Source organism: Drosophila ananassae, chromosome 2R, assembly GCF_017639315.1.
Source record: "Drosophila ananassae strain 14024-0371.13 chromosome 2R, ASM1763931v2, whole genome shotgun sequence".
NCBI lineage: Eukaryota > Metazoa > Arthropoda > Insecta > Diptera > Drosophilidae > Drosophila > Drosophila ananassae.
Window position 1 is genome coordinate 24,523,187 of NC_057928.1, and position 26,500 is coordinate 24,549,686.

At 44.2% G+C, this 26,500-nt stretch overlaps 4 protein-coding genes across 5 annotated transcripts; all 4 read left to right on the top strand.

Moving 5' to 3' along the window:
- Positions 1–1,937: 1,937 nt before the first annotated feature.
- Positions 1,938–8,810, top strand: LOC6507358 (neurotrophin 1). Of its 2 annotated transcripts, XM_014909688.3 has the most exons (7): positions 1,938–2,326; positions 4,603–5,097; positions 5,276–6,186; positions 6,420–6,551; positions 6,615–6,761; positions 6,824–7,418; positions 7,498–8,809. In XM_014909688.3, the coding sequence occupies exons 2-7, from the start codon at positions 4,645–4,647 to the stop codon at positions 7,948–7,950; spliced, it is 2,691 nt and encodes an 896-aa protein (XP_014765174.1). In that variant the 5' UTR covers positions 1,938–2,326; positions 4,603–4,644; the 3' UTR covers positions 7,951–8,809. The 2 variants fall into 2 exon arrangements, with proteins under 2 accessions (XP_014765174.1, XP_001956178.2); XM_001956142.4 differs by having other exon boundaries at positions 6,824–8,810.
- Positions 8,811–10,228: 1,418 nt separating this feature from the next.
- LOC6507359 lies at positions 10,229–11,864 on the top strand. The gene has a single exon (XM_001956141.2). It carries the CDS (start codon positions 10,325–10,327, stop codon positions 11,786–11,788), a length of 1,464 nt encoding a protein of 487 aa, XP_001956177.1. The 5' UTR covers positions 10,229–10,324; the 3' UTR covers positions 11,789–11,864.
- A 1,327-nt stretch (positions 11,865–13,191) lies between these two features.
- LOC6507361 (pupal cuticle protein Edg-91) lies at positions 13,192–14,091 on the top strand. The gene is made up of 2 exons (XM_001956140.3): positions 13,192–13,567; positions 13,696–14,091. The coding sequence occupies exons 1-2, from the start codon at positions 13,306–13,308 to the stop codon at positions 13,764–13,766; spliced, it is 333 nt and encodes a 110-aa protein (XP_001956176.1). The 5' UTR covers positions 13,192–13,305; the 3' UTR covers positions 13,767–14,091.
- Positions 14,092–20,514: 6,423 nt separating this feature from the next.
- Positions 20,515–26,471, top strand: LOC6507362 (proline-rich extensin-like protein EPR1). The gene is made up of 4 exons (XM_014909689.3): positions 20,515–20,662; positions 20,758–20,842; positions 24,155–24,217; positions 24,277–26,471. The coding sequence occupies exons 2-4, from the start codon at positions 20,840–20,842 to the stop codon at positions 26,203–26,205; spliced, it is 1,995 nt and encodes a 664-aa protein (XP_014765175.1). The 5' UTR covers positions 20,515–20,662; positions 20,758–20,839; the 3' UTR covers positions 26,206–26,471.
- The last annotated feature ends 29 nt before the right edge of the window (positions 26,472–26,500 follow it).

The following is a 26,500-nucleotide window of genomic DNA, read 5'->3' on the forward strand; positions in this document are numbered from 1 at the left end:
AAAATAATATAAAATTAACATAATGTTAAGCTGGTAAGCTTTTAATCTAAAATTAAGCCACATTTGTAAGCTACATTTTTTCTTCTCTGAAAAGCTTTAAACTTTTTTTCTAGGTCTGGTAGCTCATGGCTAGTTCCTCTAGACTGGTTCCAGTCTTGTAGGCGGTTATTTCAAATAATGTTTAAAAATTTAAAAAAAACTTAAGAAGTTTATAAAGTAAATCATTTATATTTTGTTTATAAATAAATATATTAACCTTCAAACTAAAAAAGTTACATCAGACACAATATCATAAGTTGACATTGTAATGCAGCAACCTGATATGTAAAACCAGTTAATCAGGCCTCTCATATTTTAAGGTCAATGTTTTATTTCTTTTAATAGTATTCCAAAATCAGTAACCTGAAAGCAGTTCCATCTCTGTGGTTAAGGCACCTCCCTCCTCAACCGGAACATACGCATCTGGGAAAAATAAACACATAAAAATAAAATTTAAATGTGCAATATAATGTGCAATTAGCCAAGTGCATCGCGGCTTTTTTATGGTCAGCTCGCTAGTTAGCCAGTCAAGATGAACACCGGAAAAGCCGCTGCAATATGCAGCGTGAAAAACCATCGGCAAGTGCAACAAAGTCGGGTCGGTGGACATAAGTTTGGGGCATGGCCAATTTGATGGATGACGCTGCAATTTAACACACGTCCAGCTATGCGGTAATCTCGACAAATGGACATTAAGATAAAATGCGTAGAGACTGGAAAAAATTGCGTGTTGATGAAAATGAAATGAAAATTCATGTGCCTGCCGTTTGCCGCGGTGTTGCTTTGCCAACGAAAGTGTGAAGAAAATGCTCCTTAAGTGGTCATTGAAAGTGCCATAGAAATGCCTGCAACGGGCACTTGCTGCTGCCCTGGAGCACTTGACGGGATAGTTTATGGGTTTAACCAATGATGAAGAAATAACAATAAAGCGCAAAAAAGCGAAACGACAAAGCCACGAACAATCATTAATGGAGGGAGAATTAGCGGAAGAGCACAGTGGGATGCAAAAGCCATAAAAGATCATTAGTAACGGCTTTGAGTTGGTAAATAGCTTTAAATTTAGCCCTTTAAGTTTGCTTTTGTAAAAACTCTCATTTTATCATTAAATGTATAGGACTATATAATATATATAAGGAATGGGCTATTTTTGGATGCTATGTTTTGAAAACTGTAGTGATACAGTAACTATATCATTGCATTATATATTAATATGTAATAAATTAAGTAACAAATAAAAATTCTATGTTTGTTTCAGTATTTATTTTTTCTAAGGGAATTATATAAATATAAAATTCATAATATTATCCCACTGTACAGTGGTCAGCAAGTAGGCGGAGGCGCTAACAACCTTAGCAAAGTTGCCACCGAGGGCTGTTTTGAAAAACGAAAGTGCCGTGCGGCTGGCTGTGAAATTAATTTTCTTTTCCACAACTTTTGGACTGACCCCCACCGGAGGCCGAAACGCTCAATGAAGTGGTCAAAGTGTTTTTGGTGGCTAATGAAGCCGATAGAAAGCAGTTTAGCCCACCATTATTTTGCATGCTTCCGTTTTTGGCTATTTGCTTCCTGACCCACTACCCAAACAAATGACTTAAGACACGAACTTGGCTGGCAAACGAGTCTGGGCCGTAGCCAAAATTATTGCTAAGCTTCCGCGAAATAAGTTAATAGATTCATACAAGGGGATATGCAAATTGAAGCCAACTAACGGGTTAATGAACTGCGAACTGCTAAAAGAAAAGCAATTTGCCAAAGCGCAGTTTTAATGCACAAACACGTCGCAAAGTCGAATTCGCTGCAGCGGGTCCAGAACGCAAACAGTGGTAAACTTGCTGCTGCTGCTGCAGAGCAACAGTACGCAGCAGCAAAAGCAGCAGAAGCAGTAACTGAGCTTGAAGCAGAAGCAGCTAGCGGCAGTTGAGGCAGCAAATCAGTCGGCGGCGAGTGTTGAAAGCGTTCAGACGTTGCCATCGGAAAAAGTGGACAACTGGCAATAAGAAACTGAAGCAAGGCCAAGAAGTGTGGCAAAGTAGAAAATCTGTTAATTAAGGCGCGTGTGAAAAGTGTGAAAATCTGCATTTAAACTGCAAAATCAGCGAAACGGAAGAGGCGGCACTGGCCAAAGCCATAAAAAGTGAAAATTATCTGTTCAAAGTGGAGTGGAATGGAAACTTAATTCTTGCGCCGCAACAGGAAATAACCATAGTCACGAAAAAAAGATTTTAAAAATCTTTACGAGAGTAGAAGGGAGTGTAGTTTCTTTCCCATTTGGAGAAGAACACCAGAGGTGATTTCTTGGGACCAGCCCCGTTTTATAAATTAATCATAAAAAAGCGAGCGCAGGGGAGAAAAAAAAAAACAAAAATCGAAATTGGAATTTTAAAATACCCATTTATTTGTTGTTGTTGCATTTGAGTGTATTTTAGCCAAATATGTGAAATGGAAACAACTTTCTAAATGAATGAGAAGAAAACAAAAACAAAACCGAAAAAAAACGCTTACAGCCAACAAAAATTTGAATTCTTTTTATTCTTTACGCCCGAGGAAATTGTGTCAGTCTGTTTAAGGTGTGCGTGTGTCTCTGTTTTTGTCCGTGTGTGTAGATGATTGTGTGGATATGAGGGGCCTCGGTCGTCAAGTTCGTGCCTTAAGTCTTTCGTTTAGGGCCCGGCAAATTGGTTTGGATTTTATTACTGTCTTTACACTCCAAGTCCAAAAGTCGGGAACGATATCGATTCTCGATCTGTCTTCGTTTGTGGGGTCTTGTCAGCCGCGATGGTTAGTGGTTCAGCCGGTTCGGTTACTAGGTTAGTCGGTTAGCACCTAGTTGCGTTAGTTAGCCGCGTATTAGTGTGCTTAGTAGTAGGATTCTGCGGGAGATTGTCAGTGCGGCTTTCTTGTCTTGCTTTCTGATGCCACTTCTCTCATTTGCAGCGATTTAATTTGTTTTCTTTAATTCGTTGTTTTCTGTTTCTATGTTTCTATTTCTGCTACCGTCACTGCTACTGTATTTTTCTCCTTCCTTTTTTTTTGGACTGGCCCCGTTTCGTTGCCTGCTCAACGCACGCAAATTACAAGTCAATTAAAGTGGCCAAAGAATTCGCAGTGAAATTGCATGCATTGCATCTGCAGCTGCAGCATCCCATACTCATTCCCATTTCGTTGGCAAATTTGTATCTTACGAGTATATTTACTTTCTGCGACTGGCTGCGGCACCCACGCCAAATTGCTGGGATGCCTGGGAACCAAAATAATGGATGGCATATATGGGAAACGGCGGCGACTTATTGGCTTAATTTGATTTATCGCGGTGTACAGCTTTCCCAGCCGGTCTTTTGCTAACTTTATGCAAAGGCCACACAAAACCAGAAGCTCTGCCATCTCGCTCGCTCGCGCCTTTAACCATTAGCCTGCGATCTAGAGGAGGAGGATGATGATGATGGTACCTCCAGTGCAGGTGTGCGAGATAAATTAAAGCCCCGGGTCCCTGACAACAAACGCCAACAAACCGCCGAACAAACGGCAGCATCTTCACGTTCGTGCCACAAACTTTGCGCATCATTTCTTTCAATTATTTGCTTGCTGCGGTGCCCAAATGCCTGCAAGCTTGAATGCCAGAAAAGCGAATCTCCCCAATCTCAAAAACCCACGTCTGCCATAAGCTTTCAGCCTGGCCTTGGCTTGGTTGCCTTTTCTAAACTGTCAACGATGCCGTTGCCGCCGCCGAATTTTCACTTTTCATCCGCACAAAAGGTCACAGCATCTCTGGCAGACGTCGATGCAGCTGGGAGTGCAATTTCTTGCAAGGAGTCACCCGTTTGGGTGTTGTTAGCATTCAGATTTGTCAGCCAGCTCGGCATGGCTCCTTTGGTTTCGCCAAATAAAGAAAGACACGGCCAATGGAGAAGAAAGACTTTCACACATTTGCATGGCTAAGAAGAGAAAACGGCAAAGGGAGCCTTTTTCTTTAATGGCATTTAACCTGACAAATGTCTTCATTATGACGATAGGAAGTTAAGGCCCCGTCAAATCAATAACATCGACCTTTTTGCGTGGCTTGTTGCCGAAGACGAGTCGTAACCCCGTGCAATAAACAATCATAAAAATAGAAATAGTCAACAACCAGAGCAGCTTTGGTGCTTCACGCCTTGTTGGGCAGTCAACTGATGACATGATGATCACGATGTGCGATTACCTAAAGCCACATGGAGACGGAATGGAGACGGGCTGCTGTAATAGCCATTTCGAGATGACGGAGACGGCTAAGACGACGGCGACAGTTATGACTACTCCAAAGTCGTAATAGTTTACGCTCATGTTAATGACTCTTACTTTCGATGGAAAGCCGAAAATAGCGGTTATGAATTTCTAAGCAAATTGAACGCGTCCAAGAATAAACCAAAAATTATTTTTCCTTTGTTTTGAAAGCGTGCGAGTGTCGGGTGCGGGTATAAATAAACAATTAGCTGGCTGTCATTGTGTTTCTGCTGCTATTAGTGTGAAAATAAAACCGCTTTAATTACAGCAACTGACCGCCCCCCACACATTAACTTTCCATTGCAGAAAACAAAGCCACAAAAATAAAGCCACGAATTCCAAACGAAAATGAAAGCTGGCCGCGCCTTCGGCTGCCTCTTCTGGGCCCTGCTCTATTGTGTGCTCTATTTGGACCTGGTCAGCGGAAACTCCATGGACGATGAACTCTTGGATTTCGATTTTGCCGACCCGAAAGATGGCCAGGACGACTGGCAGCTTGATGACCTGGAGGACCAGCAGGCCCAGCAATCGCAGCAGGCTGAGAAGAAACTAGAGTCCAATATGTTAGACTTCAGCGTGGATCTGGACGAGCCGGAACCGGAAGTGCCGCCCTTCGATTGGCGGGAGAAGGCTTTGCGAACAGCTCTGGCCAAGGCCCTGGGCGACGAGGGACTGCGCCAGAAGTTCACAGAAGTAATGCCCATTCTTAGGGTTCTGTCCCATCAGCAGAGACTGGCCTTGTCAGCCCTGATATCCGCACAAATGAATGCCAAGAAAGGCCATGACCTCAAACTAGAGCAGGTGGGTTCTTTAAACTATTATTTATTTTGAGTGATTGAAGGAAAGAATTCTTTGTGTTTCCATTAAAACCCAAAGAACTATTATTAAATTTTAATGTATGCATTCTAAAAAAGTATGAGGGTAGCTATTAGAATAATTATTCATCTAACTAATCCGGCCACTATAACCCTTTCCGCAGGTCCGCATGATGTTTGGCAATGACAAGAAACTTTTACTTCCCATTGTCTTTGATCTTGCCAACCTAGTGAAGAGCGCAACTCGCAAATACATCAATCTTGGTTCCGATCTGGCCTCGGCCGCCCTGTTCCGTAATGCCCCCATTGACCGTCGCGAGGATCAATTAACTACGGATGAAACTGAACAGGATAACCAAGTAGGCACCATATCGGTGAATGCGGAGCCCAAGGAAGAGCAGCCTGTCGAAGCCAAGGAATCTGAATCCATGGAAAACTTCTTCGACGAGGTTCAGTCAGAGGTGCTGGATCCGCAGATGATCAATGAGGCTTTACAGTCGGATCTGCATAATGACACAATGACCTCTCATTCAAATAACCATACTCACAGAGTGCGTCGCTCCGCCAATGAATTTATCCACAAGCTTCCCAGATCTGTGCCCATTTCGGTGACGGAGCAGCAACTGATGGGTGGCAGTGCCGGAAGAACCGTAAAGCTGAACACCACCGCCTTCCAGCAGCCTAGCAACTCTCCTACCGAAGAGAGTAGCTCCGTTTCCACTACCAGTCAGTCCTATGTGGAGATCGAAAACCTTGCCTTTGCAGGACTAAATGGCACAGAAATTCCCCTAAATGCTGATGAACGTTTGGATCTTCAACGAAACAGTGGCGAGGAAACGGAAGAAGCTCTGCCCAATCCCGAAGAACTCATCGCTGGTCCTCGGTACCGTCTGGGAAAACGCCCGCCAGGTCAGAAGTCCATTCCGCCCATCAAAAGGAAGCGCGTCCAGGCAGCTTCCAGCCGTGGAAGACCCAAGACAGCCGCCAGCTCCCACAAGCCCGTGGTATCGCCGCCGCACAAAAAATGCGAAAGATTCACCAGCAGCATGTGCATCCGCACCGATGACTATCCGCTGTAAGATCCCTGTAGCTAGTTGGTGGTGCGCGGTGGTCCCAGGTCCTTAGTCCTTAGCCTAGTCTAGCACAAATATTAGTCCTTAATAAAACCGTAATTTATTCAACTCACCCAACGCCCAACGCCCTTGCACTTATGCTTAGTTATTGGTTTTGGTTTGGTTTTTATGACGAAAGAGAAGAATTGGTGGTCCACATATATAAATATTATTATGAACTTCAAACTCGGTACAGTGAACAGATTATGGGAAGCATTCGGAGGCACAAGAATGCCATGTCCGCTCTCCTGGCTGAGTTCTACGATAGACCCAATAACAACCTGGAATTTGGCGATGAATTTGATGACTTTAGTCTGAGCAAAAAGAGGTGAGAGTATGTTTATTGCTTATGATCTTTTACCATCTAATTTCCTTTCATTATTTTCGACAGACGCGAGGACGAAGGCAGTGCCGGTGGCATGTGCCAAAGTGTTGTCCGCTATGCTCGACCCCAAAAGGCCAAATCCGCTTCGGGAGAATGGAAATATATTGTCAATACTGGCCAGCACACGCAAACCCTGCGTTTGGAAAAATGCAGGTGGGTTTTAATTACTTTTTCTTAAATATAATAACTTAACTAATATATCTCGCGATCTACAGCAACCCCGGAGAGAGCTGCTCCTACCTGGCCCAGACCTATCGCTCGCACTGCTCCCAGGTGTACAACTACCATCGCCTGCTCAGCTGGGACAAAGTGCGTGGCCTCCACGTGGACATCTTCAAGGTGCCCACCTGTTGCTCATGCCAGGTGGATGGCTACCGCCAGCAGTTCCCGCCTCTGTCCTCCATCCAAGCCAAAGACTACTCTCCACTGGTTAACGCCAATAACAATGGCTACAGCACCATTAACGAGGAGGATCTGGACTATGCGGACGAAAGTGGAGAAGATGAGCTGGGCCTGGGTCTGCGCTATCCGACCTACAACAATCGAGACAACAACGAGCTGTATGCCAGCAGCAAGAAGGTGCGAGTGAAGCTTCCGGGGATTAGCACCAGCGTGGGTCCGTATCTCAGTCCGCCCGATGACGACGATGATGATCGGTATTCCGGGGGCTACAAGAGCCCAAGCTCTGGCTCCAGTATCAGTTCCAGTTCCAAGAAGTATTATAGCCAGGTGAGCCGCCGGCGGCCGCAGCATTCGGAGGCCCGACTGGACTTGGATTTGGCGCCAAGTGAGACGCACGCGGACCAAGAGGTAAACCTATTTGCTGGGCCACCAGAGAAGCAGCGTGCCCCGCTCAATCGCAAGCGTATTTATGCCTCCACCCACACAGCCCCCACCACATCAACATCAACCGCAACATCGTCATCGTTTGGAGGAGGATCTGCCAGCCGCCTCCCCGTACGATTTCCACAGACCACAAGCCTACCAGCCCGAACGGGAACAGCAGCCGTTACCTCCAGTTTCAGTTTCAGCCCAGGCGCCAGTGGCGCCCTTGCCGCAGCCCATGCCCCCCATGCCCATCAAACAGTTGTTGCATCCGCAACTGCTGCACCATCTCAGTCTGCCGGTGTCGGTCAGCGGTCGCGACCCCGCTTCTATGCACCACCAGCCCCACCAGCCCCACCAGCAGCGACGACGAACATACCCATCCAGCAAGTGGTTGCCAGCTCAGCGACGACACTTTCGACCGAGCCTACCCCTCAGTGGGAGCGGGAATGGGAACGGGAGCGGGAGCGGGATCAGTCGACGACACTACCACAACCGCCGGCCGTCTATCCAGTAAGCTCGATCTTCGCCAACGGCGGCAGCAGTGAGGCATCGGGCAAGCGAATCAACTACAACTATCATCCCATTATCGACTTCTTCGATAAGAATCGCAAGGCAGAATCGCAGGCGGTGGCAGAGGAATCCCGTGTGGTGGAGCAGCGCGTCTTTCCGGAGAAGAGCACAAGAAAGGGCATGGGTTTGGGCATGGGAATGGGCACGGAGACCATCACTGGAATATATCAGCATCCTATACCCATTCCCACCACCCACGAACGGCGTATGGGCTACGGGGCTGGTGGTGTGGGTGGTGCAGGTGCCGGTGGTGCAGGTGCTGTGGGTGGTGGTGACAATGCCTGGCTGCCCATGGTTGTGGAGTAGCTTTTAAGTCGCATGAAACCGATCCGGTCCCAAAAATCATTAATCTAACGTATTAACGCTGATAGCTCGTAATCTTCGCCCTGTTTTCGCCAAGGAGCCTAATCTTGTAGTTCTCTCTAGTATGCTCCCAATCTCAAGACCCTACTCGCCTCCCTCCTCTAATATTTAACCAGTTACGTTTATTTATTTATTTATTTTGTAGTGAGTAGTGCGAAAATTAAGATATGACCCCGTTGTTGGGGAGGTTCAATGGTCACAGCTTGGTTGACTTGTCGCAAGAGTTTTAGCAATAAATGTAATTTATTGAAAAATGATAAATGTATTTATTATGGCCTTAAATTTAGATTTAATCTACAATTTTCCACGACTGTGTTGCTGCTGTTTCGTGTTTAATTTTAAAGCATCTTTTAGGCGCCGGAGAAAAATTCCCTTACAGACAAAGACTTAAATACCTACTGTTAATAACAGAACTGTTAAAAGGAGATGCAAAATCGAAAAAATCAGTTGTAAGCGACTTATTTTATTAAAGATATTACCAATAAATATAAGAAATCAATCAAAATTTTAAAATAAGACCCATCCATTCATAAAAAGAATAGTTATACATTTGGTTATCAAAACCTTTTTGATCATAAATATCGTTTAAACCAAAATCTTATCAGAAAGTCAAATCAACAGGATCAACTTATTTTCAAATGTTGCATATTTTTAAACATCTTCAAACCCTATCCAACATTTTTAAGTATAATTTCCATCTCTTAAGCTCACAAAAACCCATTGATGCCTCTAAAGTCGAGAAATGGCCCATTTCATTTTATTTTATGTTGCCGTCAATAAATTCCAGAATCTATTAACAGTATTATGTATTCCAAAAGAAACTGCCGAACCTGCGAATTTCGTCTATAAATCATAGCCTTCAGACGATCCCCGTTGTTCCCCAAATATTTAAACACCCAAATTAATAGATCAGTGAATAAATTATAATTTATTAACTATCCGTTGGTTCGCCTTTCGCCCAGATGACACAAATACATAGTTATTCGCTTGCTTCGGCGAAGTTCAAGTTGAGGGTCAAGCGGCGGGCGCTAATGAGATTCGAGACCGCGAAAATAAAAACACTTACCCACATGCTCGAAAACCAAAAGTCGAAACTAGTTTCTTCAAAAGAGCCAGAAAGTTGCATGCGCCGAAACAGAAACCGTTGCTGCTGAAATATGCCAAGCCGCAGACGTGGAGTGTGTGGTGCGCATATGCAAAGTGGGTTTCTAAAGCGAAACGAGACTCCAGTATCCAGTATCGACTTTGACTTCGAGTCTGACTTTGACCAGTTATAACATTGGACGTTGAACGCTGCAATCTACAACCTGCATCAAGCAGCAACTAACAACTTGCAACGTCACTCGGGTGGCCAGTTTCGCTTTCATTTGCTGCCGAAGCGAAAAAGCGAACGAACGAAGGCGACACCGATGACGAAGACGATGACGACTTCAAAGACATCCATCTCGTCATGCCGTACACAGAGAAAACTATTGCTAAAGAATATGGAAAATATAATTTACTTGCATTTGGTTCCAGAAGAAGTCCTATAGTTATGTACCAGTTTCATGAAGAAGCCCCCTATTTGAATACATTTCAATACGCTCGTGTTTTTGGAAGTCAATGATCTTCAAAAATGGTTTACAGAAATATTTATAAAATGCCATGAATAATATATTTTTTATTAATCAACATTAAAATATAACTATTAATCTTAGCTTGGTAGAAAAATTTCAAGCGATCCCGACTTTTCCAGTGCAATTGCAATGGGAAGAGAAAGAAAGAAAGGCTTGTGCCGAGCCAATCAAACTGGAAAATTGGAAAAACGGTGAGGAAATTTTATAAAGGCCCAATGATACCCCATTTGCCTCACAGTTGTCGTGCAGCCGCCGAACGCGAAAGTGAAAAGTGCCAGTTGCCAGTGGAAAACTAAGCATTTCCCCGACCTTGAAACCGAGAGTAAAAGTGCAAACACCATGCCAATGCTCAGGATATATCTGCTGATCTTAATTTATATACAAATTGGTCAGGGGATCAAAGTGGAAACTCCTTCACAGGAGAGAGCCTTAAATAGTACGGCAAAGGTCCCGGTTTATAGGGTTTCTAAGCCCGAACCCAAACAGCCGGAGAACAGGGTTCCCCCGCACTTGCAGGACATTCGTCCTGGTTATGTGGACGATGATGCTGGGGATGTGATAAGGATAATTGAGCCACCTCAGCACTTCCAGCATCTGAAGAGACTGCGCCAGAGGCAGCCACCCACTCGGGCGGTGGTTTGGGAACAGCCTAGAAAGTTGGTCACCAATCGAGGTAAGACTGTGCCCACCGGAGACCTTCTCACCCAGGAGACTCAGATACAAAACGCTCCCAATCAGTTGCAACTTCCCGTGGAAATCTTGGCTTCTGTGAGGAAAACTGAGCGGTTGTTGCAACGTCAAAGGCAAAAGATGCCCTTTGTGAGGCAGCGTCACATCCAAAGACAAACCCACACTCTGATAGCCCAGAATACCCTGGAGCAGCAGCTCTACCAACGAGGTCAAGATCAGAGGCTGAGAGCCGTGCTGAGTCACAACCAGGAGCACAAGCGAAAAAAGAGGGTCAAGAGGGAAATTCCAGAAGAAAAACAGCAGAAAAGAGAAGGAAAAGCGGTCTACGATGTGCAACAAGGACTGAAACTGGTGGCTCACATAGGAGATCTGCTGAAAAATGCAACTCAGTATTTGCCCGATTCCGACGGTGCCAACAACGAACTAACCAACGAGGTGAAGAGGCCACCTACAATCCTTTGCAGAAATGCCACGAACTGCAGCGACAGCAGGCGACGTCGCCAGAGACTTTTCAAAGCACAGGCCAAGTCAGCGGAACGGGAAAAGCTGAGGGAGAGGCGTCGCCACTTCCGCAATGAGGCAATCACCACCACGACAACTGCTACGACAACTACAGCCACCACCAGCAGCAGCAAACCAAAATCGCCAATTTTAAGTGCCACTCCAGCTATTTCCGGAACTCCGCTTGCCAGTCGCCTGGTGAATTCACGCAAATCCAAATCGAAAATTGGCCGCAGCGATGATTCCATACTCTATGCGGATGTTATGACTAATATACGCAATTTGTGGCAGGAGCACGATCTCCTGTCCGGGCCAACGTACGTTGCCCCCGGCGAGGTGGCCAACAACACGGACTATCGCTCCCTGGACATGTATCTTAAGGAGCTGGATCAGCTGTCCAAAAAGCTGCCCACTGCAGCTCCCATTACAGGTTTAAATAAAGAGGAATTGGCCAGGCCCACGTCTTCACCAAATTGGTTTCTGATCAACCAGGATGGAAAAATATACGAAACCCGATTGGATAGTCAAACAAAACCATCTTCCACGTTGTTCCATCGGTTCCCCGACATGCCCAACAAAAATGAAACCGTGTCCACATTGGACTTGGAGTAGATTTGAATAATATTGAGATCTGTTAGTAGTTATTTATTTATTGAGAAGGAATAAAGTATTAAAGTCAATAATAAAATGATGAATTTAATTCAGTTCTTCCCAATCAAAATGGGAAAGGAAAAATTCGAAGATGGTATTTGCGCTAATTTTCATCTACAACATACTTATTATTTTTGGATTTATTCAGAAAGAAAACAATATAACCCTGGGCTATGTTTACCTATCTTTGAGATTCCCTTAACTCTTTCAATGCTACAGAGATCTGTGGGGGATTCTTGGTAACCAGCCAAGCATTTAATTCGGCTAATTACAACAACTCAAGTCAAGTCACAAGTTCTTGGCTAATGCGGCAATTTAGATAAGCCAACTGGCAATTAGCCCCGAGTTTGGACTCCCAACGTGCGAAACGCATTGTCTGAAGCCCTGACCCCGCCTAACATGCAAAGTTGTGAGAATATATTTTTCGGCTATTTATTTTTGTTGCTGTAAGCTATATAATTAACAGAAGTACCTACAAGAAAATCAAGTAGCTCAAATGAAGCGGAAGAAGTCATGCGACCTTTTCCACAAGGGAAGTGAAGATTTCTCTCCCTCAACCTAATTTTATTTTTGCTGTGTTTTTGGGCAAACTACGATTTTGGTGTCTTGGCCAGTTTTATGGGGATGCTGAGAGCATTTACGTCAGGTTAAGACCACATTTTCATTTCCACATTCGTTTTTGGCTACCCGTTTGATGCCCCCAAAATCAGGCTGGGCATTTTTGGGCTGCTTTTTTTTTATGGGATTAGAATGTTGTCCAGCCACTTTGACAAAGAATTATTTAATTTATAGAGCGTGTGTTAGTTTTTTATGATTATTATTTGGTGTGTTGGCGGGATGGTTGATAAATTAGAGTGGAACGTTCACAGGGAACTACTAAAAAAAAGACTCTCCAATACATTATGTAATCAAATTAATTCCTGGGATATCGCTGATTTGTGTGACTTTTGCTTTGACTTTCAAACGAAAAGAAAATAATCAAAAAAAAAAAACAAGAAAAGAAGCACTGGGCATTGCGACATTGACCCCACTGATCACAGACGGTGGGAGGTGGATGGGTGGGTGGGTGTTTGGTTGGCTGGTTGGTAAGAAAAACAAGCAAACATAAGTTGGCCCGAAGCATTGTAATTAGTAGTCGGTCATGCAAGAAATAGAAGCCTCTTACCCCTCTCCGCCCTCTGACCCTCTCAACGCTTCATTGATGGCCGACGAAAGGGGCCGGTGGGGGGGTTGCTGCATTGTTAGAAGCACACGCAGCTGGAATCGCCCAAATTGGAGGGGAAACCGTTTTTCGCTTAGACAATTGTTTTGTCGCTGGGCATTGATGGCAGTGGCAGCCGGCGTTGCAAGAATCGCTTTTTGCCATTATAAAAGCCCGCTGCACGTTGCCAGCGTCAGTTAGTCAATTGTTGTAAGCCCCGAGTGGCATTTCCACCTTATAGCAAATCGGAAAAACTATTGTAAAAATCCCAGCCAAGATGTTCCAATCGCGATCCCTTTGCCTGCTGCTGGTCCTCTGCCTGTTGGCTTTGTTCTTGTGCGGATCTGAGGCTCTGCCACGTCCCCAGGAGGGTCGGGAGGAGGGCGGCGACCAGGAGGCAGGCGTGGCAGCAGTGGAGGCCGAGGAGAAGGACTTGGAGGGTGCGGCTTCCTTTGGATACGGTTATTACTCGTCGCCCTATTTGGGATACTATGGAGGAGGCTACTGGCCGCACTACAGCGGCAGCTACTACGGAATCGGTAAGGATTCGTAAGGATTCAAGATTTTTGAATCAATTTTGGATATTGTCCAATGAAAAAGTGCAAAAATGTGATAGGATGTGAGAGAATAATTTGATGAAAAATATACTTAACAATTATATTCCTAGGATATCCCTACTACGGTGGCTACTACGGCGGACTCCACCATCACCACGGCCACTACGGACACTACTTCTAAAAGGATGTCTTTCAGACACACCACACCACAAACAAAGTTCTTAAGCCTCAGTAGAATTTTAGAAGCACTTGACATTTAACAGCACCCACATAGATCAAATAGCTGAAATGAACCAGAGATAGAAATAGACAAAGATAGTCGTTATAGCCTGCACTAGCCTCAATAGCCAAATGGCGATGCGTTCTTGACCGGATGGCAAACAGATTAATTGCACTGCCCCATGCGCGAGGATAATTGCTTCAATTAAGCAAAAAAATCACAAAAAAAGATACAAAGTACAAGCGAACTACATAAATAGACAAACTGAATATTACATAAATAAAAGTTATACATTTGTAAAAATTAATGCCTGTCTCTGTTTGATGGCTACTGTTGATTGTTTTTAGTTTTTATTGTTTTGGACTCTGTTTTCTCGTTATTTTATGCCGTCGTTAAAGCCGCCCAGAAAAGTCGATCGCATAAAGTCACTAAACTAATTTGCAATGCAAATTGAGCCACGCAAGCATTTATTTTATAGCGTTTGCCTTATCTAATTAAATCCAGTTTTATTTCAGAAGCAAATTAACCATACAAATTACCAAGAATTCAAACAGAATTGATCTAAAAAAGAAGACGAATGACTGACAATAAACGGCAGCAAATTACAAGCAAAGCATTGGTTATTTGACTCTTCTCCGGATCTACGCTGCGTATACGTAATTTATGACGGGTCGTCCAAGACGAGCAGTGTGTGTAAGCCAAGTGTATCAGATTCTGAAAACAAACACGCTGACGTCGGGGACCAAAACAATTTGTCTTGATCGGATTTTGACAGGCAACAATCGGATATTGGAAGTCAGACATCAGCTCGGAAAGGTCACGGAAGTGACGGACAATGGACATTGAAGATTAACGGCCGGCGGACGGCGAACGTCGAACGGCGGGCGGTGGATGGTGCGACAATAATCGTTTGATTTCACAGAGGAACCTTTGCATAAATTTGCATACTTCTGCAGTAAGCCGATCTAAGGTCAGTCTGGTAGCCGAAAAACGAAATTCTGTCACCTGTGACCTCCGCGATGACACTTTTCTCCGGATTAGCTTAAAAGTGTCAAAATCAAGAACGCTTCGTTTTGTATTCGCATTTCGATGGCCAGACTCATCTGTGGGCAATAATAGCGTTAAATTGGCCATTAAAAGATCGTTTAGCATTTCATTGTTGATCTGAAGCGTGACCAAGCTGAAAATATTGCTTAAATATGATTATTATTTATTCATCAATTCTTTTTTTGTGTCTGAGCCATCTCTCAATTCATCGCCACCTAAAATGACTCACTTATAGTCCAAGTTTCATTAAAAGCTTGCCCAAATAGAAGCCGCAAACTTGTTTTAATTAGAGTTGGGAGACTTTTGTCGGTTGTTTTGGGTAAAATAAATTAAGTTAGCTGACACTAACACCGACATTCATTGCACTTTCTCACAGTCGGCGGTTTTGTTCACTAAATGTCGGACTACTATGTGCCACCTAAACGTTGTATTCTCTAGATCATTTCGCTGTCAAGCTCGATAAATCACGAAGCAATAGAACGGATATCTTTTGCTAATTGATTGTTTTATTCTGGATTTTACCCAAAGCTGCTTTCATTTCGTTGTTATATCATTTTCTTTTCAATCTTTCAAGAAATATTTAAATTCATTGAAAAATCTTGCTACATTTTGAAGTGGAAAAACCATTAAAATTCTTATTTCACGGTCTTCTTTGTTGTGTTTTTTTCTCTGCTGAGTTATTGTTTCTTGTGTGGTATTTAATTTGACCAGCGAACACTTGAGTTCAAGTGCACGAAATCAGAGAAGTAGAGCACAGTGGGTAAGATATGGTGAGACATTAAAAAAAATTAAATGTATGCTTAAATATACATATGTACCTTCTTTCAAATGTATCATAACTTAAGATTTAAAACCCCGATGCACAAGTAATTACCACAAATAATAGTAAAATAATTAGCATTGTATGAAATATTTTAATCCACAGTGCACTTCATTCGGCGTGATTACAAAACAAACGCACTAGTAATTCGATTCGTATCTGACAATGAGTATTTGTTTGTCCAACCATGCGTGGGCAGGCTTATAACTCAATTAGATGCTAATTCGATCATCATTAGTGGACAATGCAACGATTGCATTCAAAATGCAATCAGCACTTGATGCGAGAATAATTTTAATATTGTAAATTATCAATCTATATGCCGATGGCATTAAGACCCCTTCAGGGAGACGGCTTATAGGTGTCGCAATCTGGGCTTTAGCTTTAACGGCAGCTGTGCTGAGAAGTTCCTGCTGCGACAGGTTCGTGTCTTAAGTCTTTCGTCTTTCTTGGAATTAACATGTCAGGCACGTATGCGGTCGAACAACAATCCCCATCTCCATCCCCATTGTCGAGGTTGTGGCAGTCCCGGACTGCGTTGTTGATTCTTCCTTGCCACCAAGGTCGCTGCAGCCTGAACGCACTTGAACCTGCCGTAATTACAAAGGAGAGAAAAACTAGGAATTTTTGCTAAAATGAAAAGTTTAAAAAAATAAAATACCTTTTGAAAATAAGGTTGGATATAAGTATTTGAGTTCTGCTAAATGAACCCTTTTTCTTCCTGTGCACCCATCCTGGATCTGGCCCTCAAAATTGGCCATTGAACTTGCTACAAAACTTGTTTCCCCTCGAAATCTTATCCGCTTTTATATTTTCGTTTTGTGGCAGCTGGTGCTGCGGCTTTTGTGGTTGAGAGTAGCAGTTATTTGCCATTGGATTTGACCGGATTGTAATGGTAAACATTTTGCATACCAAAGGCATTAACGTCTTTCGGCTTTGACCTTGCCCAATCCGATGATCGCGTAGGTGAATAGAGCTCCGCAGGGAGCTGGGACCGCCTTTGTATCTGTGTCTTAATGTGTGCGGCATGCTCGACTTGGCAAGCGGCAAGGGCAATCAATTGTGGCAGACACTAAGACACTGACATAAGTCCGCTCCAAATGCAACCGACCAGAAACGCGCCCAAATAAAAAGAATATATATAGTATATAGAATGCGTATCTGTATCTGGGCTTGTATATTAGACCCCTCGCTCGTTATTTAATTTCCAGTCAAGCTCTTTAATTAGCTGTTAACTTCCGCAACATTTGCGCCAAAGAATGCTATTCCGTTCAGCTTGTCTCGCCAAAAACTGAAACAGAAAAAACATAACATCCAAAATACAAGCAACTCCCATCCAAGTATTCGCTGTGGGTGCGTTCAATGGCTGAAAGTGATTTATGAACGCCTGCTGAGCAACGAAGTTCCATAAATATTGACGGCAATTGTTTCGACTTCGATTTGCTAAGCTATTTTAGGCTTTAATTAGAAGCGCTTAGCGCCATTCAAGTACTGGGAACTAGTCACTCCGTGTTGGAAACGGGGCTCAGCCCAAAATCTAAATCAAAAGTTTCCATTTCCATTCGCTGCAGTGTCCAAGTGCTGACAGGAAGTTCTCATCTCGGTTCTAGCCATGAATTATGACCAAGTTTGTCTGCGAACTGGTCAGCTAGTGAGCGAAGCGAGCTGGAAACTTCGTTATCGTCATCGGTTTAGAAAGGCAAAATCCTGTGCCCCTTTAAGGTCACATTCTCGATGGACCGAGAACCCGTTCCCAGTCACTTCCTCCTTTGTAACAGGATCCCGGTCCATGTGTTGGCCATTAAGCGGTGATTCTGATTCTGAAAATTCTGGTTCTCGGATCAGATCGGATTGGGGACTGATGCCACCACGATGACCTTGAGACGAGAGTGCAAAAAATCTGTTCAGATGCTCAGCGTCGCATTCGCATCTCCGTGTAGGTTGCAATTAAGCTGAACTTGTTATGGTCGCCGGTTTCACTTCGGTTGCTCACCGCACAGTTGGCTTTATGACCGAAAAAAATGTGTGTGTTAACGTAAACGAACCGCCGCCCCATCCGTCTAACACAAATACGAGAAGTCTGTCATACCATAACTTTCAGCTAATCGTTCCGAAAGTTGTTATAAATTTGTCAGTTAAATTCATTACATCAATTGGATCCATTGTCACGGGCGTAATTAGATATTGATGAATACGCCTTTGTGGGTGGTTCCCTCATCAAATGGAGTTGTTAGGCTTTAATGAAGAGCTTGGCTCACGAAACTGTCATAGCATTTAGATATAAATAAACCAGACAATAACTAGAGTTTAAGGGGACTAAATACTTTACTTTGTCTTTTGACATTTTTATTTTGTTCATTTCACCACAGGCTTGCCTTAGTGCCTTACTTTTAATGGAGTTCCTTAGTATAGAGTATGACACACTGCGGTTTTGCGAATTTTACTTTCATTTGTCATATTTGATTGTTTATTTATTTGGGAATATTTTGTATCAGTTCGATTTATACAAGTGCTAAAGCGCCCCGAGGTTTAATGAACTGTTGGCGGATTTGTTTTTGGAGAAAACCATTGAGGCTGAATCACCTGCCGATGATTATTGTTTTTTCTACCATTTTTTGTTTTTTTTTAGCATTTACCTTGCGGTTGCCGGTGGCGAATCATTTTGTATGCCATGGGCGAAATCGTAGCAGGCAGCTGCACAAAAACTTCAACAGCCCGATATTATTTATGGCTGCAGTCGATCGAATTTTAACAAGGTTCTAGCCACATCCTAGTTGCCTATGCTGTAATAACTTAAAGTTATTTACTTTTTCTGTTTCTCAACTTGTGAAACAGCAAAAGAACATCAGCGAATGTGGGCAATCAAAGGCTTAACATTCTTAAGTGGTGTTCGCAAAAAAAGTTGTTATTAGAGTTTAGTGCTAAGCAGCTTAGGCGGCGAATAGAATTTCCAGTTCTCCCCGCCCGTAGAGTCCGGCGGAAACTCGACTCATCTGTGGCAGACGTTTATCATCTCTGCTCTAGCTCTCAGCTTTTAATTATCGGATGGCAATAAACGATTTCAGTTCAAGTTGTTAATGGCATTTCATTATGATTGCCAGAGCTTTGGCTGAAAACTATAGTTTTGAAAGTTGAAATACTTGAGTCGAATCAAATGGTTGTTGTACACGTACACAACGCATCTTGTACGGGTATCTTCCGGTTTTTGTTCGATTTATGATTATTATTAATAATTGAATTTCTATTTGTTCGAAGAGCAGCGAACACAGACCAGCATCTTTTGTGCGGTTTCGCTTGCAGGGCTTTTGGCTTAATTTAATGGAATCAACAATGGAAACCGTTGGTTGATCGATTGTCTAATTTGTCAGCCAAAGGATTAGTACGAAGATCAACATTAATAAGCCATTAAATGCGGCACGAACAAGGTTTTGGACCCCCCAACGCCCCTGAATCTCGAAAGGGTGCAGCAATTGCGTTTGATTGATGAAACTCCGGTTATCTGATCGATTTTCACACTTTTTGGCCGAATCCACTTCTATTTTAGGTTCAACTCCGCTCGATTCCGTTCTTTCCCTGACAATTTTTCGACTGCCCGCGAAGGTCATTTAACAGCCCCAATAAAATCAAGCCGAAAACGCTTCGAGTTTTAATTTGGGAAGTTCTTTTTGCACGTCCAGCGATCGATCGATATACGGCATTCGAGGTCATCGCATCTCAAAATACTTCAAACGGTAGCAAAAATGCAAGGCGAAATAAACGAGATATTTTGGCACGCTCTTTCAAAAGGTCTCAAAACATGAAGGTATAAGTGGCTTAACTTAATTTTTTTAGGTTGATGAAATTGTATAAATTATGAATATTTTTCAACAATAAAATTTAATGGTAGAAAGATATTTTATTAGGGTTTTAGAATGATAAGAGTTGAACATTTATTACATGATGCTTAAGAACACTGCTTTCATTAATTCCTAAGTCAAAATCTTTGACAGCCTAAATTTTATATCTGAACGATGCAATAAAATGAATTTATAGTCATTTACCTGCAATAAATTGAAATGCGAATTATTTACGACTCATTTGGGAGTGTAATAATAAATTGGGATTTACATGATTATTAATATTGTTCAAAAAAATTAAAGCAAGTTTAATGATTCTTTTGACTGGTCTAAACTGAAGTATATTTTTTAATTTTTAATAATAAAATATGAAATACTTAGTTTCTAATAATTAATAATCTATGATTGCCCAGAAATGTATGTATAGTCATTTGTAGCTCTTGTATCTTAGTATAAACAAAGAATCTTAAATATTTATGGAGTTTCTAGTTTTATGTTTATTACCAAATGTAACTTTGACGCTTTATTAATTCTTTTCAAATATTTTCACACCTCTTGGCGCCCAAGCTCTCTGTAAAAATTCAAGGTCGTGCCACTGCTATTTTTGGCGCACACGAAATTATGGCAATTTTTAAGCCAATTTCCGAGCCTCCTCTGCAGCTCACGGAACTCAAACAGCAAACGCCAAAAACTAAACACCGAACAGCAAACCGTCAACACCGCATTAAGGGCGGGGGAAGTAGCTACCAAATCGATTAGTTGGCTAATTGTAAACACGCACAAACTGGCTAGGGGCGCAGCTCTAGTTCCGATTGCCAAGTACAGGTGGCCTGGTCTGGCCCGGCTTGGCCTGGTCCGGTCTGGTGGAGCCACCAGAGACACCAGCCAAAAGGCTGCAATGCGCATGCGTAGCAGACCCGAGTGCTACAACGTTCAGCGTCGGCCGTCGACCGTCGCACGTCGACGTCTTCGGTGGCTGCGGCAGCGGACGCTCTTATAAATACGCCGGGCGTTGCCGCAGTTTTTGTTATTTGAACTTCAAATCTGCTCGAGTTCGCATCGTCGCGTACTCGACCGCTAGCGAAACGCGCGCGTTTTCTTAGCGTTTCTTCCCGCCTCCCCGCCGCGTGCTTTGTGTGTGTGGTCGCTTACAAGTGGGTAGTTGTTGCCATAAACAGTAACCAAGTGACTCCTATATAGAACAATCTCAAAAAGCAGATGTAAATAAATGTTCGAAAATATATTTTAGGTGCTGACGCAAGTTGTTGATCTGATCGCTGATCCAATCCGTTGCTGTTGTCGCGTTGTTGCATCACGAATCGAGAACGAAGATGGTGAGTGTCTCAAGTTGTTGTGGAGCAGTGCAACGAAATCAGAGTGCACCAGTTGCACATAGCACTGCACATATGTATATGAACAATCAAGCCATAACTTTTGGCTAGAATCCCAGAAATATTCACACTTTTTTGAGGTGCAGTTGCCAGTTGCAAGCTGCGAGTTGCAGCTCAGCATCTGGCCTGCCATCCCATGAGTTGTCTGTCAAACAAAATTGCCCAACGCCAAAGAGTTTCTAAAAAGCGACAGCGACGAAAAACAAACAAACAGAAACTGAATCCAAAACCGAAACGACTCTGTGCAGCGAGTGGAGGAGTCGCATGGTAAATTTGCATAAATGGCGCTACAATTGAAGAAAATCGGTACAAGTACAAATAAAATAACAGAAAACAGCTGGCAGCAGTCATCAGTCAGAGGCGAAGTTAGAGACATGCACAGAAAGAATGTGGAAAGATTTTTCAATTTATTCAAAATTTTTTCAATTTTCGATAATATAAGTTGAAGTGCGAAAATTAGGTTAAATTAGAAAAGCCCTTAAATGATGGCTTAGAAGAAATATTGACTAAAAGGTGGAGCAATTTTGGACATTTTATAGAAGATTGGGATTAAACACCTATTGGGCATATAAACACGCAATTAATATTGAAAGCTTCAAGTTTGTTTAGGGGAATTTATACAAGCGGCTATAAAAATAAGCCATATTTATATTAGTTGAAAAGGGTTCTTAAGCTTTTTATTGAGGATTGCCTTGAAATGCATGGAATATTGGCCCTATATATAATTTCCAATGATATAAACAAAGTTTTTTGCCTTTTATTTATAACATTGAATTAAGCCACAAAGAGCGCTAATTATTTTATAGTTTCTTTTTAAAAAACTCTTAAGATCTTAATGGAAACTCTGAAAACTCCTCAGTGTAGGCCTGCCACAACTTCAACTGCATTGAGTGACTCCGCTGACTCTGAATACGATTCCGCTGCCAATGACTGACTCACTGGAGGGCGACTCCGTGGCGGCAACCGGAAACGCTCATAACCGACCCGGCCGCTCCGGTCCGCCCTGCGCGGCTTTGGATGGCTCTTCTTCACGCATGCGCGTGTTCTTGGCCATTTCAAGAGCGGCGGCCCAAACGGGATTTGGCAATAGGCTTTTGGCAGCTTTGGGCCGCTTTGGCTGCTTTTGGCTGAGCGCAAGGCTGACTTTGGGCTTGAATGAGTCAATGCGCACAGAACTAACAACCAGTGTTGAGCAAACGCGATTAACGCCAGCCGTAGAAACTGATTTCCCCCAAGGTCGTCACACTACATATAAATAGATGTGCTGGCTTTCTGGCTTTATGAGATTTCACACGCCTCAATTGTGACAATTAACGCCCTCCGTTTGCGGCATTTGTCGCCCGGATTGTCTAAGGTTTTTTTTCGCCCCCCCTTGGGGTTTTGTCCCAAGCCAAGGAAAATGACTCGACATGATCGGGTCAGATTCTGGGCGCACCTCGAGCGCCAAACCTCACCCACTTTACACACTTTACACACAAAAAAGAATTATGCCACGAGAGATGACGCCGCAAGTTTTGGGTTTTGTAATAGGTGCTTTAATTGCGAGCTTGTAAGTCAGTGTGTTTGTCTGGTGAAACTCTCAATTAAGGTCAGCAGGAAAACGGATATGTATATCTTAATTCGCCCAATCCGTGTTTAATTTGGATTACCAAAAAGCTTTCGGAAATTCTTTCGCAGATCGGAGATCAAGTTTGCCTTTTATGGCTAGTTCTAAATGAATAAGTATAATGACAAAGTTCGTCTACGCCTTCACAGAGAGGGAATTATTCATGTTATGCGACACCTGAATCACTGCCATAAAAAAGATTTCAACACAAAAACTTAATTGGGTTCTGACTTTAATGGACACACACATATCAGCCGGACTTGTCAACTAATAACGTCACAAAGATCAATCCCAAAATTATACACTATTCTTTTTTTCGGCAAGAGTGAGAACTAGTTTGCGTTGAAGAGGCTGCGGATCTTGCCACAAGTTGAACGAGGATTGGCAAATCTGCTAAAATTTAAGGCTCGACAGCTGACAAGCCGCTTGAGTGGGGTGAGCAAGTGCCTGACGAGTGGCATTTTTCCATGACTATTTATCAAACGAGACACTCTGCCATGTCAGACATATAATGAATAAACCTCAATTCGAGTCATAAGTCCATAAGAACATTGCGTGGGAGGCTCTAAACTATTTCCATTTGATTGAGATGATCTCGCGGATTGGTGCGGTTTTTGTGAAATATTTTTATACCATATTCTTTGTATTTAATTCTTTGTTGCTATTGTCTCCATTCAATTAAGGCTTCATTTTAATGACCAGTCTTTAACGACTTGAAGCGCACTCGTAGAAGCCGTTTAAGTTTATTTTTAGTTTTATTTCGTTCAGATTTATGTGCTTCAATTTGAGAAATGGAATTCCGGGTTCCAAAGGCTGCCTTTCAGCCGAGAGATTGCATAAAGTTCTGCCCAGCCCTCCTACCCTCTAAGTCTGTTATCTATGGCTTAATTAGTGTGCGGCGAATTGATAGTTTTGAATTTACATAAATTCGATCGTCGAGGGGAAATTCCGAATTAATTAGATTTTAGCAACTTCTCGGGTTTATCGAACTGGTCGGCGTGACTCTGCCATCAAGAGAGGCTACCAATGTTTTGGCCAGCCACGAGGCCGTTCACACTTGCCAGCTATTTAGAACAGTTCTGGGCGGTCCAGACGAGATTCTTAGTCCGATACACCGTCCAATGTCGAGTGGCAGATGCGCCGACCTTGAAGGTGAACCACTGCTAGTAGTTTGTTTTTATTTTCTCATTTATCGCAACTTTATGCGGGCTGCGACTAGGCTGGTCTCCTCCACCTCTCGGCATAATCAATCAACGTTGGCAATTAGCGCACAAAAATGCGTTTAATTTGGCTCTCAGCCGGTCAATCAATAATGTGCGTAAAATGCCTTTGTTGAACGTGACCCAATTGGCGCGTGCAAAAGTGTTGGCGAATTCTTTGCCAAACGCCGCAGCCACAGCCGGTGGTGTCAAAAAGCTGACACAGCCATTTGCAAAATTGTCGAGCCTTAATTATACGCGGAAACTTTCGGGGCTAGTCCGACACTGAAAATCGCCATAAACGGCCGAGGCCCACGTAGATATTGTCCGTCACTCGGCTAAATACAGACGTCCAAGACTTTGATTTAAGACCATTAAGGTTTTCGACAACCAATCGGTTTGGCTTTATAATCGCTAAGTGATATCTCTTTCTGATTTTTTTAATTGCAGCAGCTTCGTGTGTTTGGCCTGGCTTTGATCGCCCTAAGCCAGAGCTACTTTGCCCTGGCCCAGGTGAGTGTTTGAAAAGGTCATTAATCTAGGGATACTTTGCTAATTGAATCTTTCCGCAGGGCTATGACTATCCCCAGCCGAAGGTGCCCTTCACCGACGGGTATTCGTACCCGCAACCAGCAATTCCCTTCCCGCCGCCTGCTCCGAAGGTGACCAGTGGATACTCCTACCCGAAGCCAGCCGTTCCCTTCCCAGCACCTGAGCAGCCCAAGTACACGCCTCCGGTGCAGCAGATCATCCCCCAGGAACCCAAGCTGCAGGGTTACTCCTACCCGAAGCCCGCCCTCCCATTCCCACCACCGCTGCCGAAACAGGGTTATGAATACCCTAAGCCCGCGGTTCCGTTCTCACCACCGACAAACCCACCACCACAGCCGAAGCAGGGCTACGATTATCCCAAGCCCGTCGTTCCGTTCCCACCTCCGACGGCTCCACCTCAAAAGTACTTGCCACCTGTGACCACCACTACGCCACCACCACCGCCTCCCCCACCGAAGTACCTTCCACCAGCTCAGCCGAAGCAGGGATACGATTACCCAAAACCAGCCGTTCCATTCCCACCACCCACGGCTCCGCCTCAGAAGTACTTGCCGCCCGTGACCACCACCACGCCGCCACCACCTCCACCGCCGCCAAAGTACCTGCCACCAGCCCAGCCGAAGCAGGGATACGATTACCCTAAGCCAGCCATTCCGTTCCCACCACCCACGAATCCACCACAGAAATACCTGCCTCCTGTTGTTCCCACCAGCCCACCCACTCCCAAATACATTCCTCCCCCAACCCCCACCTACATTCCTCCACCCCAGCCCAAGCAGGGTTACGATTACCCCAAGCCTGCTATCCCATTCCCTCCTCCCACGAATCCTCCACAGAAATACCTGCCACCTGTTGTTCCCACCAGCCCACCCACTCCCAAGTACATTCCTCCCCCAACTCCTACATACATTCCTCCTCCGCAACCCAAGCAGGGATATGATTATCCCAAGCCCGCCATTCCCTTCCCACCACCCACTGCTCCACCACAGAAGTACTTGCCACCTGTGACCACCACGACGCCGCCTCCACCACCACCACCCAAATACCTGCCCCCACCGCAGGTGAAGCAGGGCTACGATTACCCCAAGCCAGCCATTCCATTCCCGCCACCAACTAACCCACCACAGAAATACTTGCCCCCGGTTGTGCCAACATCGCCACCTCAGCCCAAGTACTTGCCTCCCGTGAAGCCAACGATCCCACCCACCCCCAAGTACTTGCCCCCTCCTCAGCCCAAGCAGGGTTATGACTACCCTAAGCCAGCCATTCCATTCCCACCACCAACGAACCCACCACAGAAATACTTGCCACCTGTGCCGGTCACTAAGCCACCACAGCCAAAATACTTGCCACCTGTACAGGCTACCAAGCCACCACAGCCCAAGTACTTGCCACCCCCCCAGGTTAAGCAGGGTTATGATTATCCCAAACCCGCCATTCCATTCCCACCACCCACTGCTCCCCCACAGAAGTATCTGCCCCCTGTGACCACCACATTGGCGCCGGCACCCAAGTATCTGCCACCAGTTAAGCCCACAAATCCTCCGCAGCCCAAGTACTTGCCACCTCCCCAGCCTAAGCTGGGATACGACTATCCCAAACCAGCCATTCCTTTCCCACCACCAACTGCACCACCACAGAAGTACTTGCCGCCCGTGACCACCACGCCGCCACCACCTCCACCTCCGCCCAAGTACCTGCCACCCGCTCAGCCAAAGCTGGGATACGACTATCCCAAGCCCGCCATTCCATTCCCACCACCCACGAACCCCCCACAGAAGTATCTGCCACCCGTGGTTCCTACCAGTCCGCCCACGCCCAAGTATCTGCCACCCCCGCAGGTGAAGCAGGGTTACGACTACCCCAAGCCAGTCATTCCCTTCCCCCCGCCCGCGCCCAAGAGCGAGGGGTACTCTTACCCCAAGCCGGCGATCGCGTTCGATTTTTAATCCTCGCCAGGCAGGACCCATCGCCCATCACTGATTAAATGACACAATTGCCTCTGTGTGCGCATAGTGATCCTTAGGAACGTACGAAATTGAATAATTGTAATTAACTGTAATAATTTAATTTAATGCCTATTTTTAATGATGTACCAGGGACCTTGCCCGCGGACTTTCTCCAATCGAACTTAGTCATTAAATTATGTTTTAAATTTATGTTTTAACGATTACGTAATGCTGCCGAATTAAACGAAACAATATGAATGTTAAAACTGTATTTTTTATTGTGGGATATGGGTAG

Bases quoted from the DNA above. Each gene is read 5' to 3' on its own strand.
- LOC6507358 (XM_001956142.4), top strand. From the start codon at position 4,645: ATGAAAGCTGGCCGCGCCTTCGGCTGCCTCTTCTGGGCCCTGCTCTAT. The intron at 5,098-5,275 runs GTGGGTTCTTTA...CCCTTTCCGCAG, and splicing joins ATGACCTCAAACTAGAGCAG to GTCCGCATGATGTTTGGCAA. The intron at 6,762-6,823 runs GTGGGTTTTAAT...CGCGATCTACAG, and splicing joins CTGCGTTTGGAAAAATGCAG to CAACCCCGGAGAGAGCTGCT.
- LOC6507359 (XM_001956141.2), top strand. From the start codon at position 10,325: ATGCCAATGCTCAGGATATATCTGCTGATCTTAATTTATATACAAATT.
- LOC6507361 (XM_001956140.3), top strand. From the start codon at position 13,306: ATGTTCCAATCGCGATCCCTTTGCCTGCTGCTGGTCCTCTGCCTGTTG. The intron at 13,568-13,695 runs GTAAGGATTCGT...TTATATTCCTAG, and splicing joins CGGCAGCTACTACGGAATCG to GATATCCCTACTACGGTGGC.
- LOC6507362 (XM_014909689.3), top strand. The intron at 24,218-24,276 runs GTGAGTGTTTGA...ATCTTTCCGCAG, and splicing joins GCTACTTTGCCCTGGCCCAG to GGCTATGACTATCCCCAGCC.